This window comes from Serinus canaria, chromosome 6 (genome assembly GCF_022539315.1).
Source record: "Serinus canaria isolate serCan28SL12 chromosome 6, serCan2020, whole genome shotgun sequence".
Taxonomy (NCBI): Eukaryota; Metazoa; Chordata; class Aves; order Passeriformes; family Fringillidae; genus Serinus; species Serinus canaria.
The window spans coordinates 17,023,611-17,037,444 of NC_066320.1; the positions used below are offsets into that span (position 1 = coordinate 17,023,611).

Sequence of the window (13,834 nt, forward strand, 5' to 3'; positions counted from 1 at the left end):
AGCCAGAGCTGGGCTCTGTCTTTGCAGAAGGGAAACCGAGGTGCAAATGGAGGGCAGAGAAACAGCCAAACTTGAGTGGCCTGCACTAGCCTCACAGGTGGGAAGGAAAGGCCCTCCACAAAAACAACTGTGCAGAGCTTGTGAGCCCCGAGGTGCTCCGTCAACCCCTCAGAGCCCTGTTGGCACCAGCAGGCTGCAGCTCTGACCCATGGGGAGCAGACAGGCACCACCCCTGCATGGCTCAGGAAAAGGAGAACAGGATCCATCAGAGATGCAAAACCTCAGCCTCCAGACAGAACTTCCAGGAGATCACAGCAGAGACACGTCCTGAGACCACCTGGGAAGCATCCTGCCTTCTCTTCCCAGGGTGATGCTGGGTCCAGATGGCCTGGGTTAGAGGCAGGGCTGCTCCTTTGCTCCTGTGTATGGCCCAGTGGGAATTGAGATATTTCACATTTTCATTTGTGAGTTACTTAAGCAATACAAATGATTAATATTGGCAGAAACAGAGAGAGCTGGGAAATTCCAGAGCCTGCAGAGTTACAGTTTCTCCCTGACCACTTTTTTCCATGGGGAAGAGTAAGTGCTTCAAGGCACAAGGAGCCCCTGGCCATGCCTGCGAGCCTGGGAAGAGACAGACCCCACCAGGCTCTCTGTCACTGTCCTGGCAGATAGGATACTTGTCACTCCTGATGTCTCAGGTACAGGCTGATTGCATTCCTGGAGCTGGAGTTTCCTGGTGAGCTAAAGCAGAGTCAAGTCTACCATTGTGACGATGGCTTTCAAGGGTTTTTAACTACCTTCTGAAGGCACTGGCTGCTGAGGACATTGCAGCATTTCCCTGTTGGAAACAACAGCCTCACTCATGTGTTGAAATCCCTTTATCACTGATGATCCAAACATACCTTACAGAGGTGCACCAGAAATCCAGGGGGAAAAAAAACTAAAACAAAAATATCAACAATAAAAAAAGCTGAACTAGGACCAACCTCTACCCTTAGGCACATTCACTGATAACTAAGATATTCTTGATGCAAAAGGAAAGAGAGGCACAAAGCAGGAACAGTTGTGTTCCATTTGTCACAGAAATGGAGGAAACTTGAGATGAGTCCTATCCCAAAGGGTAAAGCAGATTCACAGAGCAAAGACCAGACAACTTCCAGCATGGGCAACATGCTCTGCCTGTGGTTTCTCAAGGAATGAGGGGAGAGGGGAAAAGAGCATTTTTTCCATTCCTGGCTCAGGTTGCTGAAGCCAAAAAAATTCTTGTTGCTGATTTTCATGGAGACAGATAGGGCAGAAGTTGGTGTATGTGAACACAGAAATGCCACTCCTGAGATGAGAAGTACATTTGATGAAAGATTCTAAATCAGCACCAGAGGCTATTTATAGAATATTCTATAACCAAAGACCTGGATCTGCACATTCCCAGTCTCTGGGAAAGTTCAGGTCAAATCTGAATTTTGTTGTCTCAGGCACGTGTAAACCAAAGCAGCCACAGCTGCAGCCAGTGTAGGGTTTTTGTTAATGCAGAATAGAAGTGCCCAGAGCCTTGGCTGCAGGAGCACTTTTGTTTTTCTGATCTCTTCCAAGAGCCCAAGCTTGCTTTTTGAGTAAGAAGCAGATGGAAGAACAAAACAGAGTGAAGGCCACAAAACCATCCTGGGTGACTATTGTCTTGTCAGCTTGGGGTACAGAGGGAGAGCAAGCCAGGCTTTTTGTCACAGCCCCTGTCACAGCCCCACAGCCCATCCTGGGAGGGAACAGCACATCCTCCAGGCTGAGGATTCCAATTGCCATTAGCAGCACAGCCCATTGGAGCTGCCCAGAGGGCACCAGGCAGCTCCCACCTGCTTTGCTGCACTGACTCACGTGGCTACCAGAGCCCCAAAACTGGGTGCCCACTGTTTTCTGCAGATGAGGCTCACATGTGCTCAGGGGACCATGTGTGTGCAAAGACCAGCTTCCTTTCCCCTTGCACACAGGCTGTGGCTGCTGTGCTGGGCACGCTGAGTGCAGACCACAGCTCAGCAGCTTTGCAGCAGCCTTGACTGCCCATAATTGCAGCCTGCTTGCATTGGAGATTTTTGTGGCCTACCCCTGCTGACTTTCCTGCCTGCCTTATGCCCACCAGCCCTCTGCCCCCAGTCCTCAATGGGGCTGGAGCAGATACAGAAGAGGCATTAGAAGCAGGGAGGGACTGAAAATCTGTATTTCTGTCTGAAGCCTGGTGATTCCAGTGTTTTCAGAAGTGTAGGATTTCCCATGGAATTTCTCTTTGTTAAAGTCTTGAGCTCTGGCATTTTGTCTTGCATGGATTTTACTCTATGTCTGTGTGTTCTATAACTCCTCTTTAAGATAGCAGCAATTATTTCAGGCTCTGCCTCACATGTTAATAAATGTCTGAACCCTGAGCCCAGTTCAATTTACTCAGCATTTCTATCTGGTTTCAAAATACAATGGCTTACCTTTGAATTAGACAAAGATCAAAATTCTCAGCCTAGAAACATGAAACTGAGGCACAGAACATACTCTTGTCTCTAATGAAGTTAGTAGCAAGTCAAGGGTGGTAATTCTGACAGCCCAAGTCCACATTCTTCTCCGGACCATTAGGTGGCTGAGCTGATTAGAAAGAAGATACAGAGAAGCTTATCACCTCTTAAAATGACCCTGCAATAAAACTCCTTATAGTGTTTAACCAGTAAGCACTTTTATTGTTGATTCTGAAGCCATTAAGACTACATTATGTTGGATTATAAGACTTTGGCTACATCTCCCACATTTGCATGCAGGCATTACATTTGCAAGGTTTTCTCAGAGAAACAGAGCACGTGCCAAAAATGCATGAAGTTACATGATTATAACATGGAAGCAGCATGTCAGTTACAGAAATTTGTACCACATGTACCAGTAACAAACCCACACCCCCATGTAAATCCTCTTTATCCTTCAAAAATCTTACTGCTTCCTCTGTCCCACATCTCCATGCCCCAGCTGTGGATCAGCCCACATCCCCACTGTTTCTGAAAACACTACGTCTTTCTAAACAAACAAAAAATTTAAAAATTGAGTACAGTACATTTTCCCCCCATAAAAACTAAAACATTTCCTAAAACATTTCTCCCTCACAACCCTTCTCCTTATCTCCCAAATAAAAAAAAATCTATTGTAATCTACACATTTGTTCAAGCACTGTTATATGCTAGGAATCTCTACTACATTATTCAAAGGTATATCAGTAACAAACTTCTAAAAAAACTACGATGACCCAAAAATTCCCCTTGCCCCAAAACTACAGAGAACTGAGAATGCTATACTGCATTATCACACTTGCATGCATGGATCCTGAGCCACCTCTATTTATTCACCTTGAGCCCCTTTTAATAAATAACTGTCCAGCAGTAACATCCAGAAGTGTGCTGTCTCCTCCAAATTAAACTCTATATTTACAGAAGTAGGGCTATTTTCTCAGTGAAATGTTTCTTTAAAAAAACGAAAAAAACTAACAAACCTCAAAAAAAACCCCAAAGTAACAACAATAAAACCAGCAAATGATTAAAAAGAGAAAGCGTATTACTGATCATGTTGTCTGAAGACCAACAGGACTAAAAAGCATTAGGAGCACCAGGTGCACATGCATTTGAACTGGTACAGTTCATGAAATAATGTCATTCATTGTTATGCTTGCTCTTTCACATGAGAAGCTGATTCTTTTCCTTTTTTTTTCCCCTTTTCTATTTAGGACCGTCTGCTCTGCAGGCTACTCCCACAGATGGCAACACATGCACTGAGCTTGAAAAATGGCCACAAATATGCTTTGATCAATGTGGTTCTGTATCAGGTTTAAACACACTGAATTTCCCTCCCACTGCTTTGCACCTTGTGTAATCTCACATCCGCACTAAGTGTGAGACCAAGGTCTCCTGAACCCACATTTTCCTCTAGTATTTGGGGAAGCATTAGATATCCACTTCTGGCAAGTGTCAAATGGTGCTATACACTGGAAAATACATGGGAATCATTCCCACATGAGAACATTTCTTAGCAGTGTAACTACTGTAATCACAACTGGCATATACAAGAATGCCAAAACAAACATTGAAAGAACAGGCCCATTTCAGGGATTTTGTCCCTTCCTTTATTTTCAGACATTTCTCAGCTGATGGACACCAATATTACTGCCTTGACTTCAGCTGTTCTATTTTGATTTATACCAGGTAAGGATCAAGCTCAACAGACGATAAAATAGCAACTACTTTCTCCTACTGTGCTGTTACAGTGCCTGAGATCCCTGCAAATGGGTACACTTCTGTACAACAAAAAGGCCTTTCTGTAGCCAGGGCAGCATATTCACTGCTCCCACCTTTGCAAAGAAAATTCAGTTTAAGGCAGAAGAATTCACTTTCCCTTCCTGCTTTGCCAGCAAACTAAATCTGCAGTGCTCCTGCCACTGAGGCTGCAGCCAAAACTTGAGTTACACACCAAATGCTTATTTTTTTTTACAGTGAGATTGCAGGAAACTCTAGTTATGCCAAATCTTATTCTCAAATCCATGGTGGTTCCTGCTTTATCATACATGAGTCCATTCACCTGGGATTTGGCAAAGCCTAAGCTGTTCCTATTCCTGCTGCACTTGCAAGTTGTGCAGAATTGCTAGTATGTGTTAGCTTTGCAGGACTGTCTATTCCAGCAAAGACCAATATCCTCCTCAACTGCAAACAACAGGCATGTTGGATGTGTGACTGTGAGAAGCCCTCCTAAGCCAACAGCTCCACTATCACTGGTAGGGAGTCAAATTCCACCAACATTAACACCACGGCGAATCGCCAACTCTACTCACCTCTCCCAAGATCTCTACAGGTGCAAGACAAGACAAAATCTGGCTCCCAGGCTTTTTCATCAGCTGAAGTTAACTCTTGACCCAGCAAGTCACTGCTTCAATCTCACTGCTGCCTGCTGATAAGAGACTTGGCATCCACAGAGCAGTGGCCTGTTGCACTGACCACAAGAAGTTAAAGCTCTAATGCCCTGTTTTGTCCTGGCATGGGTATCCCTTTTATTGTTCTGCCATTTCAATTTCTAGTTAGCATTTGCTGACTAATTATTCTCACACAACCAACATGAGAAGCTGTTTGGTTCACTGTACATACAAATTGCAAATTGTCTTAGACCCAGCAAGGTTATTTCAGGGTTTCCATATTACCAGTATAATGCCCATCAATGATCTCTGCTTGTGAAGCACCTTCCCCCACCCTTCCTCCTGCCCTCTCACTGCAGTCACCCAGTTCCTTTCACTGGGGTAAAAACAGAGTTCCACCAGAACTGCAGTGGAAAACAGGACTTGTTTTTAGTGTCACCTTTCAGCTGAATGAAACAGAGATAGGTGATGACTGTGTCACACTGGCTGCAAAAGCCTTTCTATTCATAGGAGTGTAACTCTCAACCAATTTTTGTAAAGCAAGAGAAGCCAAACAAAACCCTGCACAGTTCCCACACAAGTACAGGCACTCACACACACACACACACACACACACACACATGCTCTTCTTTCCTCTCCAAACAGAAATCCATTCTCATGAACCATATTATGCAGACCCTATTCAAGTGTCTAAAAAGAATGAGGATAGGGTTGAGTGCATCCCAATTCTCCTTTCTGATCACAATGAAATCACAGGTCAGGAAAGCACTTGGGCGTAAGGAAGTTTCTCTTGACCTGCAGGACATTTTAACACATGCAGAAGTGCTTTGCTGGCTCTAGCCCAAATTAGGAACAGCTCCAAGGCCAGCTGGCACTCACGACCATGATTCCACAACCTGCACCAATATGCATGAGGTAAGAGCTAAGCTCAAGAGAGCAGAGCAGTGCAAGAGGAGAAAGAGGCTCTGTGGTTCTGAGTCATGTTTGACAGCCTCAGCTGCATACACACGGCATGTCACAGTGATCAGCATAGACTGATGAGAGCTTGGTGGTGTTCTGCAAGTGGGCCTTCCACTGAAAACATTAAGCTTGATTTCTGTTTGTGCCAGTACAACTTTATATGCCTGTAACAACTGCATGAAAAGGTCTTAAATCTGGAGCAACTGCACTATTGAGTTAGTGTTTTATTTCAAGACTTATGTGCCAATAACTCTTGTGATGTGCTACACACCCACACACAGATGGAGAAATAGGTATATGCTGTGTCATAATGCAATGTATCATTATTTCTACAATTATACTAAAAACACAGCCAGTGCCAAAGCAGACGAGCATAGGTTCCCTCTCCAATACAAAAGGTAGTGGTGGAGAAAAAGCAAGCTCAGGTGTTACTTTGATTCACTAGGGAATGCTCTGGGCACAACCCACTCAGGTATTGCTCAGTGAACACTAACAATGGGCTGGCCCGCAGTCCCGCGTCAGAAATTCCCACCTCTGTGTGGGTGCTCACATCCCCTCCTGGTGACACCCAGAACTGAGGGCATGGGAGAGCAGCCAAGCATGTAGAACAGGGATAAAAGCTCATACTCACTCTTCACACCATGCCTCTCAGCCACAGGTAGACTGCAGGGTTACATATTAGTGGGATCTGAACTGTCTAAAGAAAGAGCTGCTCAAAGAGGAATTTATGTTTTAATCACAAAAGGATGGAATTCTTCTTGGCAGTAAGATCAAAAGAAAATTTATCCAATCAAATAGCAATAGAATCAGTCCCTCAATGCTGCTGATATAAATAACACATTCTCTTTGCTTACTACAGCATCTACGCTCAAATTCCATGTATGTTTGCTTCCTTTTGGACTACTCTTTCTGTAAATGAAAACTAAACACCAAGCCAAAATATTTTTCTCAAAATTCCTCTGATCTTTGGACAAATATGGACTCAAGTCTTGTGTAAAATCTGGACCTCTAGATAGAATATCTCACCTTCAGTGGTTATCCTCTGCAACCGTGTCTAAACATATGAAGAGATGGCAGGCTCAAAACTGGTTTTTCCAGGGGAAAAAATATATCCCTCTTCTATGATAGATTATTGAGCTAGATTATTGGCACATAGTCTTATGTTACCTCTATTGTCACAGGCCTCTTAAAACTTCCATGGAAATTCCACCTGCAGAACCAAAGGCAGAAGGTTATCTTTGCAATTGTTGACCCATATTAACATCTGGATGCAGTACTGTTGGGGAAAAAAAAGCAAATTCCTCAATGAACTATGTTGAACCAACTTGTAGGCGGCAGCGATTGAAGCCACTGATGCACGAGTACCGGCTAAAGTTATTAATGAATGATCTGACACACCAAGTCAGACAACTGTCCTATCTAAATAGATCTCCAAAAGTATACACACAAAAGCTGCTACTGTATCTAGATGATCATTTTGGTTTGTTTCTATACCCCATAGCTCTGAATCTTTCCACTGAATGTTTACTCAGCACGTGTGGTATAAATATATTTATACACTAAAATTGACACTTGGCAATATTTTTTTCCCTTTTTTTTTTTTTTCTTTTTGCTGACCAGCAACAAATTCTGATATCTTTAACTGTAAACCAATACTCAATAAATATGCTGTGTTCAGCAAAGAGACAGGTTGTGTCGATCAGGTTTTGCTGCACTCTAAGCCATGGGCTGCGGGGGTGGGCGTGAAGGAGGAGGTCCAGGAGGGGCTCGGGATGGAGGTGGCCCAGGAGGTGGCTGCCTGGAAGGAGGCTGCAGAGACACAGGAGAGGAAGGGTTCCTTGGAGCGTTGTTGAGGGGAGCGTTGTTGCGCAATGGCAGCTTCGGTGGTGGGCTGTAAGGGGCAGAGGTCCCATCCGATTTCACGCGGGTGAAGTTTATGCATCTTCCCTAGAAGTGAAGAAAAATTTGTTATTAAAAAGTAGGTATTTTTTCTCATCAGTAGCTAGTCAAAGGTACTATAAGTAGAGAGGTCAGGCTACATTTCATCCAGTATCATTGACTGGGTCCTAGAAATTACATTCAAACCATGCTGTAGAAAAGCTCGTACTTTCCTTGATTTTCAGAGCTGTAGAGAATAGCCTAGGACTGGCTTAAACCAAAAGGGACCACATTGGGACTGTGTTCACCTGTGCTACTAGAGCAGAACATGCCTGGAGCTCTACCCAAGTCATGCCTGCCTTGGTGGGATCCCTGACTGCAATGCTGTGCTTGAAAAAACCTCACACAGGATTATACCAGAGCAACAACATTAGCAAAGACAATCCATAGCTCTCATTTTCAAAGTGATCCTAGCCTGACTGATGTCTGTGCTTTGAACATTACACTGGGATAGTACACATGTCTTCTGTGCTCCAATGTAGATGTGGCTCCCCTCAGAAACACCAACAAGGTGTGGGACTTGCACAGAGGGCTCTCCAATGAGTGTGTTTTCAGGATGGATGTGGGAGGCAGACAGGCACGACCTGATGGGAGCACTGTATGTGGAAATTTTAAAACAGGAGTAGCTTGGACATGAAAAAAAAGCACTGGGGATGTCCTAGTCAACTGGGGGCTAAATGCAAATATATCAGGGTTTCCTTTAGCCAAAATAAAACGTTGCATAGGTTCCCACTAACCAAGTTCCAGACAGGAAGAGATAGAGAGAGGGACCCCAAAGACCATCTAGCCTCTTCTATGGGAAGCAGCCAGAGGCTCCTAGGTAATGCAAAAGCTACATGGCAACCTCAGTGAGGCACCTCAGACAGGCTGCACACTGGAATCAACAAACTAAATTCAGCTCGAGGTTATGACAACATCCCCTGAGCAAATTCAGGGGAAGGATTCCAAATATAGAAAACTTATCTCAAAGCAGCTATAGATCATGATCCTCCCCAGGAATTCAAAAACCCACATCAGTCACAGATTCTCTTGGCTCAGTGCTGCCTGGCACAAGAAACCTCTGAAAGTGTTTAGAGAATGAGCTGAGTTTCTGTGGCAAACTCACAAATCACAATTTCCTCAGGAAACGAGGCAAAAGCCATCACAGCAGAACCTCAACTGTTTTGCTGAGTGACTTCCAATGCCTGCACCTTTGTTCATGAAAACTATTTCTTTAGAGAGAGGGAATCACTTAAATCTATGGCTTCTCTGAAGAAAGGCAAGCAGTGTTTCAAAAGAAGCTTGTGAAAGCTCCAGAGCTCAGAAAATGATTTCACAAATGTACTAAAACCCAAAGGGTACCACCCTACCACTTACTTGGACTGAATGGCTCTGGGCTTCCAGAGCTCAGCTGCAGACACGAGTTGTTTGAATGGACATGTTGTTGCCTGCACATGAGACACACTCAGTAGTGCTCTGTCCCAGCTTTCACCATCACACTTCAGCACTACACTTAAACAACCGTGTCAATGAGTAGGATTAAATTCTCTTCCTAAAAATCCAGGCTTGCTGTACCAGACTTTGGTTATGAACCAGGTTCACAGCAATACTATACTGGGGCCAGAGCCTTTGCATGGAGGCAAAAGGCAAAAGCCAAGGTCTTGGTTACTTCTGCAAAGATAAACCATCAAATCAAAAAAGCCAAGTCCATGCTTTGCTCTGCTCCATCACAGAACTCAAGTCCTCACCAGCACTGCAGCCATTCTTGCCAGGTATTTGTCTTCTGCTGTGCTCCACTGTATCCAGAGCCAACTTGGAAATTCAGCAGTATTTACTGACATGTAATGAATGTTACAGATATATTTAACAGCTGTACATCAATTTCATTTTAGAAAACTCAGCCTTGATATTTATAAAGTTATGAATTTAGAGCAGCTAAATAATCACTCAGTATGAAAGAGAAAAAAATGAAAAAGAAAAAAGGATAGAGGTGCTCAGATGAGATGCACCACATGGGCAGGGAAAAATTTAGGACAGAACAATCTCCCTCATAGTAAATGCAAAGCTGCAAACCCAACACTAGTGCTTTTGCCTACAAGCCTTTCCTGCCCCTCTGTTGTGTCTCTCTCACAAACATCAATTCCAAATATATTCATAGTCTATAATCAAAGGGGATCCCATAAATCTGTTTGCATTACTTTCACTTCAGTTAAAGTGATAGGCGACGTCAAACTGCTGCCAGTTTCTGCCACACTCACTGATTTGTCAGACAGATGGGTAATTTAAAGGCCATGCGCTGCATTGTGTCATGAAAAATACGGTTGAGTTGGGAGAGTCTGACAGACAGACGCTTGGATGATCGATGTATGTATTGTGACACTTCCTCACAAAAGATTATCAGTGTTAGCCTACAATCTCATCTATCAAAGACTTCTGGTAAATACTGGAGCAAATCCTCCTGAGCACTTCAAGCAGCCATTGATAAAATGGGGCCAAACTCTAAGCCAGTGTCAGGATTAACAGCTGAAAAGGGAAAGGGAAGAACAAATGATAATAAATCATAAGTGATAGTTTGGACTTATCAAGTGTATTTTGTCAAAGGATTTCTAGGTTGAAGAATTAAGCCCTCCACCCATCACAGTTTACTTATAACAGAGTGCCTCTGTTATTCTACCTAACACGCACATCCCTCTGGGGTTAGCTTATTTAAAAAAAGAAAAAAATCCACTATGTTTCTCAAATAAACATGCTAACCACAGGATTTTTAATATTCTCTGCTTGAAAGAATTAAGTAATTTCCTTTCCAAAGGCATATAAATATTCCTTTCCAGGCTTTTAAACCCTGGGAACACAGACAGAAATTAAGTCTTCTGCACACTTATCTCTGCTCTTCCTGCACAGAGGATTAACAGGGATTAAGAAGCCACCACCACCACTTCAGTAGCGGCAATGGTGTATATTTTTCCAGAAGCACGGAACACACTGTTTCAGGGAAGATGTCAGAGCTGCAAGGTGCAGCAATAGAAGGATGATGTCAGGCACCCCAGCTGTGGGTAGCTGTGTTATTGTGCTCTGGAGGCAGAAGATGTGTGTGAGGCCAGCCCTGCAGGCTGGGCCCCGCTGGACGGCGCGACCCGCACCACGTACGGCCATTCAGGCACCAACCGAAGGTCAGCAGCGTGCCATATGGAGCTACGCCCTTGCTGCAGCTCACATCTGCACCCTCTTCCTAATGCACTGTTATTTTGCCTCCCCATATGTCCATCCACTTGTTAGGCTCTTGTTATGCTGCTTGCCAAATTGGGTTTTCAAAAAGTACAAATACTGAAGCAGTGGGATCTGCCCCCGTCCCGACTCCAGCTTTTATCCCAGTGTAACAATCACAATTCAGGCACTTTGTACTTCTAGGCAAAGTCTCCTTGACCACCTAGGATGTGTTATTGTGTGTGGTTTAAAGGGGGGAGGAAGGGAGGAGCCTCCTGAAAGCCACCGCCTCATGTTGCTGGGCTATCTTCATCACAGTGCTCACTACATCATTCCCCAGCACTCATTTCCCCAAAATCTTTAGCTACTACTCAGCAAGTTTTCAATTGACAGAAACGACTGTTAAAAGAATCCAGGCAATTCAAAGAGTGCCATGGGGAAGTCTGTTCACCCATGATTCCAGCAGCACTTCAGCAAAAAGAATTTTAAAAATCCAGGCCATCTGCCAGTAGCTGTCCCTTTTCTCTCTTCATTTTAATACATGCATTGGTGTTTAACAAAAATCAGATCCAGTTTCATCTCTGTGCATGTTAGTGTTCATGTACACAAAAGTATGCCTGTTTCTTATTTTTAGCTACATTAGTTGACCTAATAAAAGACACCATTCGTGTTATAAATTTTGCTTGATTTTCCATTCCCTCTTGGTTTGGCTTACAGAGTTCGAGTGTTGCGATTTGGATTTGAAAAGGTGTGTATCTGACTGAAAAAGAGTAAGCTTCGCTTAGTTTACTAAATTTTCTTGTCTTTGATCTTTTAAGAATATGATATTTGCATTTTAGAATGGAATAAAATAAAATAAGTTCTTTAAATGTCAGTGTGGCCAGTCAAATCACTAGAATACCAAATTAAAAATTAAGTTGCTCCCAATAAGGAAATATTAGATTATTAAGTATTATTTTATAATAATTTTACTATATTTATAATTTTATTTAAATTATTAGTTATTAAATTATTATTTATTATGAGTATTATTTAGGATGCTGAAATCCAAAATGAACATCATTTCCTCAGGCTCTCTCTCCAGTTTTGCTATCTATGTTTATCTATGGGACGAATCTGCCAGCTTGCTATAGACCTGGTTCATCCACATGTAGCTTCACTTCCTAAATCTCTCTCAATAGTTCAGTATAAAAATGTAGCTCTAAATCTCAAAAGAATAGATTCAGATTTTATGCTACTTACAGAACCACAAGAGGGAGCATATACAAAAAGTCATTATCACATTTAGCTAAGTGAAGGCTTTGATCCACAGACCCAGAAAACAATGAGATAAACACCCTTAAAGATCTCCAAAGAGACTTTTGGAAAAATTGACTTTGGGCAAAATTAGGGACTACCCTGTCTTCTAATAAAGAACCAGAATGTTCTAGCAGAAACACCTAAACAGAACATCCTAAAACAGGCAGTATGGGAAATTCATTTAGCAAACCTATTTATCAGAGGTAGATTATGGATACAACACCTGTACAGTGAAAGAGATGAAGGAAGGCGGTACAGAGTTCCCAATATTTGAGTTCCCTGGGCAAGTGTCAGGATTAGCAGCTGGCTCCTCAGGAGCCAGGATCTATGAGCATCAGCCTTTGCCAAAAGCTTCCTCACACTGCACTGCTTCACGCTGACTGTGCACTCAACATGTCATGGCTCATTAAAACCTTCATGGGTTTCCTGGGAATTGCACTGATTACCCTGCAGCAGACAGGCTAGAAATTAGTGAGCTGCTGAAACAGTTTGTCACGTAAAACCCAGAGCTGCCTGGTTTTCAGGCACATACAAGTTACTTTTACTAACTCCTGCTCTTACATTTGGGACTCAGATATCGTTTTTGTGTTGAAAAGAAAGTATTGGAAGTGCCAGATATTCTCGTATCACCAGATGGGGATGGTCAGGGGACTGACCATGCTTTCAGGTTAATAAATATGCAATTTATAATTATTTTCTAATTATATTATTTAATGATTAAATTATAATCATAAAAATTAATTATATGGTGGTTATTTCATTAATCATTAACAATTATTTTATGAAATTGACTTTAATTTTTATATGAAGCCACTTTAGGTTATCAGGGCTCAAATCAAAACATTAAATATCATCAAGTTAAAATATTTGTTTGCACGATAACCTGACTCTCATCCATATATTCTAGTTTAATAAGTCCTCTCTTGTACATAACAAGTTTCTGGGAAGTTATTTGGCAGTTCATGACTGACTCCTATAATGACGGTGATCCAAAACTATGAAGAGAGAATAGAAAATGGTGTTGACTGAAGAGAAGAGGGTTTTGAAAGTAAGGTCCAGTAAAGTGGCAGCATCCAGCAATGCAAATGTAATTATTTCCTTTTGTGTTGCTTTTAAAAAGGAAAATAAGTTCAGCCCATTCTTTTCCCAATGTATTATCTGGCCTCTTCCTAAGGAAGCCCCTGTCACTTTTGCTCCCTCCCTTCTATGATGGAGCTATTGCAGGGGAGGGAAATCACTGCACTGTGGGTTGTGAATCCCTCACTGTAACAGTGAGGACCCTGTAATGCCCTTAGGCACATCAGGTAAACTCAAATAGAAAATTACAAAACGAAAATGCAAATGCACAAGGATGATCCTGGCAGCAGCAGCAAGCTCTGTTTACAGCACAGCATGAGCAAGGTGATGCTACCAAGAGGTGTAACCTACTGGGCTCACCCACAGGGCTGCTCATTGCAAAAGGAATTAGCCAGAGCTGTAAGATGTGGGAGGTAACCCAACTTTAAACAGGATACATATCCTGACCTAGGAAGGGGC

General features: G+C 42.8%; 1 protein-coding gene across 1 annotated transcript in view; it reads right to left on the reverse strand.

Annotated features, from left to right (window-relative positions):
- Positions 1 to 2,685: 2,685 nt before the first annotated feature.
- ANTXRL (ANTXR like) overlaps positions 2,686 to 13,834 on the reverse strand; it is a 56,382-nt gene continuing 45,233 nt past the window's right edge. Inside the window, exon 18 of the mRNA XM_009087697.4 lies at positions 2,686 to 7,825. Within this exon, the coding sequence (XP_009085945.2) occupies positions 7,595 to 7,825 (231 nt within the window). The 3' untranslated portion in view covers positions 2,686 to 7,594. The remainder of the gene's footprint in view (positions 7,826 to 13,834) is intronic.